At 43.2% G+C, this 14,127-nt stretch overlaps 1 protein-coding gene across 6 annotated transcripts in view; it reads left to right on the top strand.

The window, feature by feature from the left end:
* Nucleotides 1-14,127, top strand: part of n4bp2 (NEDD4 binding protein 2) — an 89,323-nt gene that overhangs the window by 53,295 nt on the left and 21,901 nt on the right. For 5 of the 6 annotated variants that reach the window (XR_007247585.2, XM_048531427.2, XM_048531433.2 and 2 more), the window contains 3 exons: nucleotides 3,351-3,436; nucleotides 8,239-8,284; nucleotides 12,831-13,096. Coding sequence is in view for 5 of the 6 variants with exons in the window: in XM_048531427.2 (XP_048387384.1) it covers nucleotides 3,351-3,436; nucleotides 8,239-8,284; nucleotides 12,831-13,096 (398 nt within the window). In the remaining variant the exon portion in view is untranslated. The remainder of the gene's footprint in view (nucleotides 1-3,350; nucleotides 3,437-8,238; nucleotides 8,285-12,830; nucleotides 13,097-14,127) is intronic. The other variant, XM_048531447.2, reaches the window with a different exon arrangement.

The raw sequence follows: 14,127 nt of genomic DNA on the forward strand, positions 1-14,127 counted from the left end.
CCACCATTTTACTCAGTACTACTTCTCTAGCGATTGTAATTTCACCAAGTTTCTCTATTTTCCACGTTCTGATATACAGCCATTTGTGGCATTTTTCTTTTATATCCTCAATAGTGAAAACAGAGGAAAACTATTTCTTTACTTCATCTGTGTTTTCCTTATTATCTACAATTACTCCCCATTCTCACACTTTAAAGAACTAGCAGTCACTTTTTCTTACTTCTTTCCTTTTTAAGTACCTTTCAAAATCTTGCTATCCATTTTTGCATTCCTTGATTTTTCTCTCAAACGCTAATTTTTTTCTTCCGGGTGAGCCTTTTAATCATTCTATATTGTTCTTTATATGCTGACCTCTCACCTGACCAGCCACTCATGTTTGCCCAGTTAAATACTTTTGGCTTCAGTTTAATGCTTTCTTTAATATCTTTAGTTACTCATAGATGGTGAGGGCTCCTCTTAATTTTTTTTTCTTTCTGAAGATTAAAAAATCGCCTTGAATGCTGATCACTGCTTTTCTGTTGATCTGTTCCCCCAGCCTACTTAAACCAGTTCACTTTAGCTCTCTGATGAAGGGTCTAGGCCCGAAACGTCAGCTTTTATGCTCCTGAGATGCTGCTTGGCCTGCTGTGTTCATCCAGCCTCACATTTTATTGTCTTGGATTCTCCAGCATCTGCAGTTCCCATTATCACTTTAGCACCGTTGTCATAGAGTAATACAGCTTAGAAACAGACATGCCCACATAGTTGCATTTAATTTTAAAACATTAGTCTTAGACTCTTCCTTCCTTTTAAGTTGTGTAAAATTCAGTCATTTTGTGATTGTTGCTATCTAGGACAATCTTTTATTTGAGGCCGTTCATTAATCCTGTCAGATTATACAATGCCAGGTCCTGCTTTCTGGTTTGTTCCCTGAGGTGATGTTCCAAGAAACAATTTCAAAAGCATCCTATGAACTCTTCATTCAGGCTACAGTTAACAGTTTAATTTTTTTTCCAGTCTATATGAAGATATGTATGATTTTTGCTGTTCCTTTACCACAAGCAGCCAATATTTCTTCTTTTATACATTGTCTGATTTTGTGGTCACTGTTAGGGGGCCTGTAGACCATTCCCGCTAATGACTTGCTCTCCAATATTCTTCTCTGCCGAAGATGCATTCCAATCTCCTGAACCAAGGTTATTTCTATGTATTGCAACCTGTCACCATGATTAACAGTGCTATTTTTCCAAGTTTACCCAGCTTCTCCTGTTCTTGAATGTTTTGTCCCTCTCAATATTCAGGACTCAATCCTTGTCAACATTCAGCCATATCTCTCTAAAGATTATTGGCTCATATTTGTTTACTTTATGAAAACTTCTTCCTGTTCTGAGGAACTTATTCCTAAATGTATCGAACCAAATGATTGAAGCAAGTGTTATGAACTACTTAGGATCATTGATGCTTAAAGAAGAAATATGAGCATCCAGCAATTAACTGTCAGAACCACAAGATTTCAAGTTTTTAAACAATAACGATTATTATGTATTGAAAAAGATTATGCAAAGTAAGCACTGTTAACACTATAGTCTATAAATACTTATGCTATAAAATTAGTTCAACTTTTAACCACTAAAATGTTCTCTAATTTTACAACATCTCAAAAGTTCATTAATTTTCCAGGCACGAACACAAGCATTATGCCATGGGCTCCTGGAATTTATTTTGATTCTCTTTAATATTCCAGCATTTTTTCAAGATGCACATTTCATTTGGATCCTTCCATCACGTTTTGGCAAAAATATCCTCCAGTTTTGATTAGATTCATGATTAGATTCCCTACAGTGTGGAAACAGGCCTTTTGGCCCACCAATTCCACACCACCCGTTGAAGCGTCCCACCCAGACCCATCCTCCTATAACCCACACACCCCTGAACACTATGAGCAATTTAGCATGGCCGATCCACCTAGCCTGCACATCTTTGGACTGTGGGAGGAAACCGCAGCACCCGGAGGAAACCCACCCAGACACGGGGAGAATGTGCAAACTCCACACAGACAGTCGCCCAAGGCGGGAATCAAACCCGGGTTCCTGGTGCTGAGGCTGCAGTGCTAACCACTGAGCCACTGTGCCGCCCCTAATCTTTAAAGATTCCACAGCTGTGGTCTCTTCAACTCCTTGTCTGGGTTTTAGATACGCACGGTCATTTCTTTCTAATCGGCACCTATAATTTTTGTAATAACTCTTTCCAAGTTACGTTTTCCAGCTGACTCTTTATGCTAGAAGGCGCTTAGTACCTGGCCTCACCTAGTTACAAGCTAAAGCAATCTTCCAGCCTGCTTTTTCTTGGTAAAACCCAAACTGAATGCTTTCTTCTGTCAACAGAAACTTAGAGGTAAATTAAATAAAACCACCTTATAATCAAGGTTCCACTCTGAATTGGCTTACTCTGGTGTTATTTGACTATAATGCAAAACAGTTATTTTATCTTCAATGTACTCTTTGATTTATTAACCCATATAAATATGTATATTTTGAATGAATGTTATTCCCTGTTTCCGGACTCCGTCTCCATTACAGATAGATTGTTAATTGCTCAGGATTTCTTGCACAACCAGCTTTTGTAAGGCATCAGAAGTTATTAGCTTTTACTGTATTAACTCTGAACTTGATTGAATTGCATTTACTGTAAGGTTATTTATCAGTTTCTCAATTAGATACCCTCATTTTCTATAATTAAAACTTCATTTGCTGAAGAGAAGAGTTACTTTCTGAAAACGTGTATTGTAAATGAGATTTTCACATTTGAAGGCATTAACATTTCAAAGGAGCTCTGAACATAGAGCCATAGAGATGTACAGCGTGGAAACATACCCTTCAGTCTAACTCGTCCATGCTGACAGATATCTTAGAAAAATCTAGCACCATTTGCCAGCATTTGGCCCGTATTCCTCTAAACCCTTCTTATTCATATACCCTTCCAGATGCCTTTTAAACGTTGTAATTGTACCAGCCTCCACCAATTCCTGTGGCAGCTCATTCCATATATGCACCATCCTCAGTATGAAAAAGTTGTCCCTTAAGACGCTTTTAAATCTTTCCCCATTCACCTTCAACCTATACCCTTTAGTTTTGGACTCCCCCATCCTGGGGGAAAGACCTTGTTTGTTTACCCTATCCATTTCCCTTATGATTTTATAAACCTCCAAAAGGGACAGAGAGAACATTTTAAATTTCAAAAATGATTTAGAGATGTAAATATCCTGTTTTTCAAATGCTTTTTATTCTTCCCAAAATGAAATCAAATATGCACTGGTTATGTGAAATTATTTCTTATTATTTAGTCAACAGTGACCATGGTTGTTTCCTCAGATTACTTGACTCCAGAGGATTGTATTGTCCAGATGGATCTGAATTTGGCAAAAGTTATTCATCAGAAGTGGAAGGAGACAATATTGGTGTGTACTGTTTTTCTTGACTTATGAGTATTTATTATGTATTTATTATTATGATTGGTCTTTCCATATGTGATATTTTGAGCATAAATGTGGTGCAAACTGGTACAGTGGATCTGAGTTCTAGACAGTAAGAACATCTTGTTTGTTCCTAATATGGTAATCATAATTCGTTGGTGAAGTAGATTTACATCCTAAAGGTTTAATTTTTACAAGCGTGATTTCGAAATTGTGGAACTATTTTCATTAATATTAAGATTGTATGCCAACCCTCTTTAAAAAATCAATGTGTATTGTAATTAAAGAAAAATACATCAAGCCCACCGCCGACGTCTGTCCGCCCACCATCAACCTCGCTCCACGCACTGCCGACGTCTGTCCGCCCACCACCTCCACAACCAGCATCTCCAGACAAGACAATAGCATCAAGCCCTGTTGATTCTTCACCATCACCCCCCCGGACCTCCCCCTTACTGAGGACGAACGGCCAGTCCTCAGTAAAGGACTCGCCTTTGACCCTCTCCACACACACATTGATGAACACTACTCATGTTTGGACATTGACATTTTTCAACTGCCTCTGCCTTCGCGCTTACTTTTTTTAACCGTGAGCCTAACCTTCCCTCTACTGACCTCTTCTCCCGCCTCCAACGCGCCCCCTCCTCCTGGACACCACCCCAGGACCTCCTACCCTCCCTCGACCTCTTCATCTCTAATTGCTATCAAGACATCGATCGCCTCAAACTCGCCACTCCTCTCCCCCACTCCAACCTCTCCCCCGAAGAACGTGCAGCCCCCCGCTCCCTCCTCACCATAAAACCGTGGACAAGGGAGGCGCAGTTCTAGTGTGGCGCACTGACCTCTACATCACCAAGTCCAGACGCCTGCTGTCTGACACCTCCTCCTATCGCCCCCTGGTCATGACCCCACCCCTGAGCACTAAACCATCATCTCCCAAACCATCAACACCCTCATCACCTCAGGTGACCTCCCACCCACAGTCTCAAACCTCATCACTCCCCAACCCCGTACCACCCGCTTCTATCTCCTTCCCAAAATCCACAAACCTGACTGCCCTGGTTGACCCATTGTCTCCGTCTGCTCCTGCCCCACTGAACTTATCTGCACCTATCACAATTCCATTTTCTCCCCCTTGGTCCAGGAACTCACTGCCTACATCTGTGACACCACTCACGCTCTCCACCTCCTCCAGAACTTCCAATTCTCCAGTCCCCAACACCTCATCTTTACTATGGACATCCGGCCCCTACACACCTGCATTCTCCATGCAGATGGCCTAAAGGCCCTCTGCTTCTTCCTGTCCCGCAGACCTGACCAGTCCCCCTCCACTGACCTCTTCTCCCGCCTCCAACGCACCCCCTCCTCCTGGACACCACCCCAGGACCTCCTACCCTCCCTCGACCACTTTATCTCTAATTGCTATCAAGACATCGATCGCCTCAAACTCGCCACTCCTCTCACCCTCATCCACTTAGCCAAACTCGTCCTCACCCTCAACAACTTCGCTTTCAATTTCTCCCACTTCCTACAGACAAAGGGGGTGGCCATGAGTACCCACAGGGGCCCAAACTATGCCTGCCCCTTTGTAGGACATGTAGAACAATCCCTCTTCTGTACCCACACTGGCCCTAACCCCCACTTCTTCATCCATTACATTGATGACTGCATCGGCGTGGCCTCGTGCTCCCACGTGGAGCTCGAACAGTTCATCCACTTCACCCACACCTTCCACCTCAACCTTAAATTCACCTGGACCATCTCTGATACCTCTCTCTCCTTCCTGGACCTCACTGTCTCCATCTCTGGCATCCACCTGGAAACCGATATCCATTTCAAACCTTCTGGCTCCCACAACTACCTAGAATACACCTCCTCTCACCCACCTTCCTGCAAAAAGGCCATCCCCTATTCCCAATTACTTCGCCTCTGCCACACCGGCTCCCAAGACAAGGCATTCCACTCCTGGACATCCCAGATGTTCTCTTTTTTTCAAGGACCGCACCTTTCCCTCCACAGTGGTTGAAAATGCCCTTGACTGTGTCTCCTGCATTTTCCGCAACTCATCCTTCACACCCTATCCCCGCAATAACAACCAAAACAGAATCTCCCTCGTCCTCATGTACCAGCCCACCAACCTCCGGATCCAACGCATTATCCTCCGACACTTCTGTCATCTACAATCTGACCCCACTACCAAAGACAGTTTTCTCTCCCCACCCTTATCTGCAGAGGAACCACTCTCTCTGTGACTCCCTTGTCCACTCCACACTCCTCTCCAGCCTCACCAACCCCCGGCACTTCTCCCTGCAACCGAAGCAAGTGCTACACCTGTCCCTACACCTCCCCCCTCACCCCCATCCCAGGCCCTAAGAAGAACTTCGACATCTGCTAATGTGGTATACTGTATCTGCTGTTCCCATTGTGGCCTCCTCTACACTGGGGAAACCAAGCAGAGGCTTGATGACTGCTTTGCGGAACACCTATGCTGAGTTCGCAACAAAGAACTACACCTCCCTGTCGCGAACCATTTCAATTACCCCTCCCACTCTTTGGATGACATGTCCATCCTGGGCCTCCTGCATTGCCACAATGATGTCACCCGAAAGCTGCAGGAATGGCATCTCATATTTCGTTTGGGAACCCTGCAGCCCAAGGGTATAAATGCGGACTTCACAAGCTTCAAAACCTCCCCTTCCTCTACCGCATCCCAAAACCAACCCAGCTAGTCCAAGCCTCCCTAACCATTCCTCCCACCTCAAGCCCCACCCCCATCTCCTACCCACCAACCTCATCCCGCCTGTTTGACCTGTCTATCTCCTCTCCACCTATCTTCTCCTTCATCCATCTTCTATCCACCTACCCATCTCTCCCTATTTACTTCAGAATCCCCTTCCCCTCCCCCATTTCTGAGGAAGGTTCTCGACTTGAAACATCAGCTTTCCTGCTCCTCTGATGCTGTCTGGCCTGCTGTGTTCATCCAGCTCTATGCCATGTTGTCTCAATAATTGTATAGCTGCATTGGGGTTACCATTTTTGAATGGGTGCCCTGTGGGGAGACATACAGCATGGAAACAGACACTTTGGTCCAACTCAACCATGCTGACCAGACATGCTAATCAGATTTAGTCCCATTTGCCAGCATGTAGCCCTTATCCTTCTAAATGCCTCTGATTTATGTACCCATCCAGATGCCTTTTAAATGTTGTAATTGTTCCTGCCACCACCACTTCCTGTAGCAGCTTGTTCCATATATCCTCCACCCTCTGTGTGAAAAGGTTACCTCTCAGATCCTTTTTAAAGCTTGCCCCACTCACCTTAAACCTATGCCCTCTAGTTAAAAAGTATGGAGCTCAAAAAGCACAGCAGGTTAGACAGCCTCCAAGGAGCGGGAAACTCAATGTTCCGGGTCCAAACCCTTCTTCAGGATTAATAGAGACAGGCAGGATAATCAGAGGATTGGATAGGATGGACAGTGAGAGCCTTTTTCCTCGGATGGTGATGGCTAGGACGAGGGGACATAGTTTTAAATTGACGGGTGATAGACATACGATAGATGTAGGACAGATGTCTTTACTCTGAGAGTAGTAAAGGTGTGGAATGCCCTGCCTGCAACAGTAGTAGACTTGCCAACTTTAAGGACATTTAAATGGTCATTGGATAAACATATGGATGATAATGGAATAGTGTAGGTTAGATGGGCTTCAGATTGGTTTCACAAGTCGGCGCAACATTGAAGACCGAAGGGCCTGTACAGCACTGTAATGTTCTATGTTCTAAGAAGGGTTCTGTCTAGTTTTCAGTACTCTGGCTTCCAGCATCTGCAGAACTTTGTGTCTGTCTGTGCCCTCTAGATTTGAACTCCCCACTCTAGGAAAAAGACCTTGGCTCTACACTCTATCAATTCTCTCATGATTTTATAAATCTCTATAAGGTCACTTCTTAGTGTCTGATGCTCCAGGGAAAAAAGGCCTCAGCCTATTCAGCCTCTCCCTATAACTCAAACCCCCAAGTCCCAGAAACATCCGTCTAAGTCTTTTCTGCACCCAGTCAAGTTTCAGAGCATCCTCCCTATAGGAGGGTGAACGGTATTCTAAAAGTGGCCTCACTAATGTTCTTTACAGCCATTAAGTGGTGTACCAACTCCTGTACTCAAATGTTCTGACTAATAAACGCAAGTGTGCCAAATGCCATATTCACCATCCTGTCTACCTGCCTGCAACTCCACCATCAAAGTACTGTGCACCTGCACCGCTAGGTCTCTTCGTTTGGCAACACTCCCCAGGGCCCTACAATTAATTTACTAACTCTATAACTCCTGCCCTGGTTTGCCTGACCAAAATGCAACATTATCTAAATTAAACTCCATCTGTCACTGTGTCATATTCCTGTTGAATTCAAATTTTATCTGTTTTGGAGGATTTTGCACCAATGTTCCCAGAGCATTAGCCCAGGGCCCAAGATATTTCATCCAATGAAATTACCATCATTACAGTGCCACTGCCTATTGCAAAGGATGCAAAGTAAAGGGATATGGCATTTGGGTGGGAAGTGAAGTTGGAGCAGAGTGTCAGCAATAATCTTATTAAATGATGAAGTACACTTGACAGACTAAATGACCTCTGCATTCTGCTATTTCATGTGGTCTTAAATTCTCATTTCAAGCGGTCTTGAATCCATGGTGTTGCACAGTCGTATTATGTGTGGTTTTGAAAGTGTGATGTTAACTTGTAATTAAATGTTTAAGCAGTTTATCTTGCTTGGATGTAACCTATTCTCTTTTCCAGGAAAGAAAGAAACAGGAATCTCTGTCATACCAGCTTCTTTTGGAAGGTAATAAGTATTGTTAATGCCTGGACTAAAAACTCAATTCATTTTGTTGACATGTGATTATATTTCTTATGAAATTTTGAGTATGAAGGTCACACAGTAAGTAAAGTTGAGAAGAAAGGATGATCTGTTGGCTCTGAGACATGCACTAGTACCTCTGCTTCAAATTTAACTATGCAAGTTGTGAAAGTGAATTCAAAAGATCTGGTTAACTTCAAGATTAGTGCCAGAAACATGGCTATTAACTTTTATAGAAACTAATACACCAATGACTTCAGGAGCCTTCATTCCTCCGGTGCTGGCCTTGCATGGATTTGCTGTTCCATGCATGGATGTGCTGTTCTTTGTTGTTGACATGCTACCATCTACATATGACGATGGACATGTAGCAAATCAAATCGATTGGGAGTTGGAGAGTTATATATGGCACACTTCTGCTGAAGAGACCAACTGTGTGAGGCAAGTTTTGCAGCTGTTACCACACATGAGTGACTTTTGTTCAAGTACTTTTGGTTGCTAAACAAAAATAATGGAGAACTGTGGATGCTGGAAATGAGAAACAAAAACAGAAATTGTTGGAAAAACTCTGCAGGTGTGACAGCATCTGTGAAGAGAAAGAGTTAATGTTTTGGATCTAGTGACCCTTCTTAAGAACAGAAGATTCTTTAGAACATTCTGTTCTGAAGAACATTTACTGGACCTGAAACATTAACTTTGTTTTTGTTTGTGAAAGTACTTTTGGTTGGTGTTTTGGCACCTGTTGCCACGTTGCTGCAGACAACTTTCGCATGTCCCCTGGTTGCCTTGGTTCAGCTACCTAAGCATGCAGTGGATCCTGATGTAGCTATCCATCTTCTGCCCTGTGGATATGGCCAAATATAGCAAAGTCACCCCTGCTTGATGAGCATTAATATATTTGGAAGCTTTGACATTGAGAAAATGGCCCCATTCATGATTTTTTTTCCTTCCATGTTAAAAATAGCTTGAAGATACGCTGTTCCTCTAGGAGGGTAGTCCCACCAGATATAGGGATATATTCCTCAACATTGAACCTGGACCTATGACATCCATACCTCCTGCTGCTCACATTAACCACTCTTCTGAACTGATACACTTTGTAACTCATTGTGAGATAACAAAGTGCGGAGCTGGCTGAAGCAGCCTCTTAGGAGCACAAAAGCTGATGTTTTGGGCGTAGACCCTTCATCAGAAATTTATTGTGTGCCAGGTGAGGCAGTCTAACAATCCAAAGCTCACCCAGTAGATTCTGTAGACATCAGAAGCAGAATTGAGTAACACCACAATCTAACCATATACCAGGTGCCTCCTTCATTCCATAATCATGAACATTACAGATCCACTCGAAGTGGAAAAGGATGTGGCAGGAGCAAAACCAGTAATTTACTCAGTAATGCTTAGTTTGTGTTCTGCCTGAATCAGTCGATTTCAGTTCTGGATACAGGACAGAAACTGAAGAACTGTGCATAATGTAAAACTGAAACGAAAACAGAATTAGGTGGAGAAACCCAGCAGGTCTAGCAACATCTATAAAGAGAAAGTAGAGCCAATGTTTCGGGTACAGTAATCCTCCTTCAGAACTGATTGGAGCTAGGAAAAGGTTGGTATATAAGCCTAAGGTGGGGTGGGGCTTGGGGAAAGAGTAAGTAATAGGTGGAGATGGAGCCCAGAGAGCAAGAAGAGTGGTTGGGCACTCAAAGGAGTGGATAATGTAAGCCAGGGATAAAGAAAACTTGCTACTGGGGACCATGTGCGTGTGGAATGGGTTGGCTGCAGTGAAAGCATTCCAGGTGATGACAAGGTCTAGTGTATGGGAGTAGTAGAAGGGCAGGCGAGAAGGTGCTCAGGGCCTAAAATTATTGACCTCAGTGTTGAGTCCTGAAGGCTTCAGGGCCCCCAAGTGGAAAATGAGACCCCATTTTTCCATCTTGTGCGGAGATTCACTGGACCATTACAATAAGCCCAAGACAGTGCTGTTGGCCAGGGAACACTGAAATTTTAGCCAACCAGAATCTCAGGGTCATTTTTGCAGACAGAATGTGGGTATTCTGCAAACTGGTTACCCAGTCTGCATTTTGTCTCCCCACTGTAGAAGGACCACGTTTTCATCAGTGAAAACAATAGACCAGATTGAGTGCAGTACAAGTAAATCACTGCTTTACTTGGAAGATGTGTCTGAACCTTTGGATAGTGAGAGGGAGATGATGAATGGGGCTGGTGTTACACCTGTGATTGAATGGGATGATGTTGTGGGGAGGTGTTGGGAGTGGAAAAAGAGTGGACCAGAATGTCTGAGGGAGTGGTCCCAGTGGAAGGCTGAGAAGGGAGAAAAAGGATTTATGTATGTGGTAGTGGCATACCACTGGCAGTGCGGAAATGGCTGCTTATAATCCTTTGGATGTGGATGCTGGTGGGCTGGAAAGTGAGGATTGGGGGACTCTAAAATTATTGACCTCAGTGTTGAGTCCTGAAGGCTGCAGGGCCCCCAAGTGGAAAATGAGACCCCGTTTTTTCAACTTGCGCTGAGCTTCGCTGGACCATTACAACAAGGCCAAGGCAGTGGTATGGGCTGGGGAACACTGAAATGGTAGCCAACCAGAATCTCAGGGTCATTGTTGCAGACAGAATGTGGGTATTCTGCAAACATGTTGCCCAGGGGCGGCACGGCGGCTCAGTGGTTAGCATTGCAGCCTCACAGCGCCAGGGACCCGGGTTCGATTCCAGCCTCAGGCAACTGTCTGTGCGGAGTTTGCACGTTCTCCCTGTGCCTGCGTGGGTTTCCTCCGGGTGCTTCGGTTTCCTCCCACAGTCCAAAGATGTGCAGGCTAGGGGGATCAGCCATGCTAAATTGCCCGTAGTGTTCAGGGGTGTGTGGGTTATAGGGGGATGGGTCTGGGTGGGATGCTTCAAGGTGTGGACTTGTTGGGCTAAAGGGCCTGTTTCCGCACAGTAGGGAATCTAGTCTAATCTAATCTATTGGTGTTTTGGGAGGGAAGAGAAGGGCTGAGTGCTGAAGTGTAGGGAATGGATGAGGCATGACTGAGAGGCCCGTAAACCACGGTGATGGGGAATTCTTGATTGAGGAAAACGGTCGACATTTCTGAGGCTTTTCTTCTACATCAGAACTTGATGAGCAACAGCCGCAGATCACATTCTTTGTGGAAGGTGGCATCATAAGAAAACCCATGTACCACTAGCTAAAATTTAAAAACCCAAATTCCAAAAATAATTGCACATCATAACATCATACTAGCCCCGTCATATTTGTTTGTGACCAATCGTCACTGCAGACATATCACAAGGAAATCATGACCACCCAGTGGTGGTTGGTTGTTTTCAGAATGTCCTTTTTGTAAAAGCTTGGGAAACAAAGTTGTTTTCGGCTGATCTCAAAACATTCAATACCGATCATAGTTCCTTTAGGTTGTCTCACAGCATACATTTGAGTAGATACCAAGCTCCTGCAGTGAAATTCATTACGAAGAAAAGTATGGATGATACTGGATGGAAATGGCATCTGAAAATTAGATAAATGTGAGGCCCTGCTTTTTGGCAAGGCAAGGCAAATCAGGGCAGGACTTGTACACTTGATGGTAGGTCCCGGGGAGTGTTGCCGAACAAAGAGACCTTGGAGTGCAGGTTCATGGTTCCTTGAAAGTAGAGTCGCAGGTAGACATGGTGGTGAAAAAGGTATTGTTATGCTTGCCTTTATTGGTCAATGCAGTGAGCCTAGGAGTTGGGCGGCTGGTATTGTTATGGCTGTACAGGACATTGGCTAAACCATTTTGGAATACTATGCTCAATTCTGGTCTGTTTGCAAAAGGAAAGACGTTGTTAAACTTGATAAGGTGCAGAAAAGATTAAAGGGGCTGTTGCCAGGGTTCGAATATTTGAGTTGTAGGGAGAGGCTGAATGGCTGGGGGTATATTGCCTGTCGCATCAGAGGCTGAGGGGTGACCTTTTAGAATTTTATAAAATCATGAGGGACATGGATAGGGTGAATAGTCAGGATCTTTTCCCCTGGTAGGGGAGTCCAAAACTAGAAAGCATAGGTTTTAAGGTGAGAGAGGAAAGATTTAAAAGGGACCTAAGGAGCAACTTCTTCACACAGAGGGTGGTGTGTGAGCAGAATAAGCTGTAAAAGGAAAAGGTGGAGGCTGGTGCAATAACAACATTTAAAAGACATCTAGATGGGTACATGCATAGAATGGTTTAGAGGGATATGCGCAAAATGCTGGCAAATGGGACTAAATCTATTTAGAATATATGATCGGCATGTACAAGTTGGACCAAAGTGTCTGTTTCCATGCTATACCTCTCCACGACTCTAATTGCATGCTATAGTTATGGGAGAGTGCCTATTATTACAGAACAAAGATCAGATACTTATTTGTGGAGTGACATGGGTGTGAGCTTTTGCATGTTGAAATTCCATTTTATTGAAATTTTAATGTTTTGATGAAGATTTATAGCTCGGGTTGTGGTTTTTAATCAGATTGGAACATCAAAAATACAACATTCCTTTTTTTAGATGGCGACTTACCTGAGAGTTTCAAGTGGGAACTTGAAGATTCAGTAAAAGAGGAAGAGGAGGGTGTTTTTACTTTGAAATGTGATACAAAAAAGTCAAAGAAAAAAGATGGAAAGAAAACAATCCCGATATCAACTGTAGTGACTGCCAAGAGAGGTCTTGTTGATGGCTTTCCATTTATGGACCATTGGAATGCTCAGGTTCCTAGCGTGTCCTTAAGAGATATCATGTCAGAGGAGATGGACTTTCAGACAAAACAAGACCGGGTGTGTATATGTCTGCATGCTTGTAAAGTCTGGATTTTGGGGGAGGATGGATGGCAAAATTGTCACCAGTTGACATCATTACTCCTTTTGAAATTGGCAACTTCTATGCGGTTGAATGTGGAAATCCAGGATTTATTGTCACTGACTGCATGCTCCTTCATAGGATACATTATTGAAGTCCTTGGAGACTGTGGTCAATGAGAAATACTAAACTCTTGAACACTTGTTTGTGTTATTAGGCTCACTGTAAAACTGCTTGATAAAGTTATACCTTGTTGAATAGGGCATAGCTGGGGTCTTAATATGAAGTACAATTGCTACCAATGAATCTCTGGCCCTCATACACTTTTTATATTTGTGGAATGCCACATTTTTCAACTTTGATCGAAGTATATTTTTAAAATTTTCTTATTAGAGTTTGTTTTTCATGATATAACTCTGCCATAAATGATTGGAAAATACATGTATTATTAGATTCTTTATAAAAACATAATGCAGTTCACATTCTGAAACACTGACTGAGAATACTTTAAGTTGGTTGACTGTTCCAACTGCTTATGACATCACTGTTATTGGACATTAGCAGATCCCCTTGACATGGTATCATGTTAAATTGGGAAAGGGGAAATCCAAGATGCAGAGATATAGATATTTGAGGACATTTGTTCAGGGGTGTTAACAATGGGTGTTGGACAAATAGTTTTTATGAGAATCTCTGCTTGACCATCATTCTCTAGCTGCACGTCATATTGTATTTGTACTGAACCATATGGGACAAAGACTGTCAGTGTCATTTGATATGTGATAAAATATAAACATTTTATTGATACTTATATCTGGTGTATTTTTATGTCTTCGACTTGTATATCTCAGTATGTTTTATTTTTCTTAGAAGCAGATTAGAATTGATAATCCTTGCAGATTTGTGTTTAATTTCCAGTTGTGTTTCCAGTGTGGTTGACTAATTTACTGTGAAATAGGACACAGGTCAGGGAACCCATGCCAGAGTGATGTGATCCCATTTTGACTTG

The sequence above is a fragment of the Stegostoma tigrinum genome, chromosome 1, assembly GCF_030684315.1.
Source record: "Stegostoma tigrinum isolate sSteTig4 chromosome 1, sSteTig4.hap1, whole genome shotgun sequence".
In the NCBI taxonomy this organism is placed as follows: domain Eukaryota; kingdom Metazoa; phylum Chordata; class Chondrichthyes; order Orectolobiformes; family Stegostomatidae; genus Stegostoma; species Stegostoma tigrinum.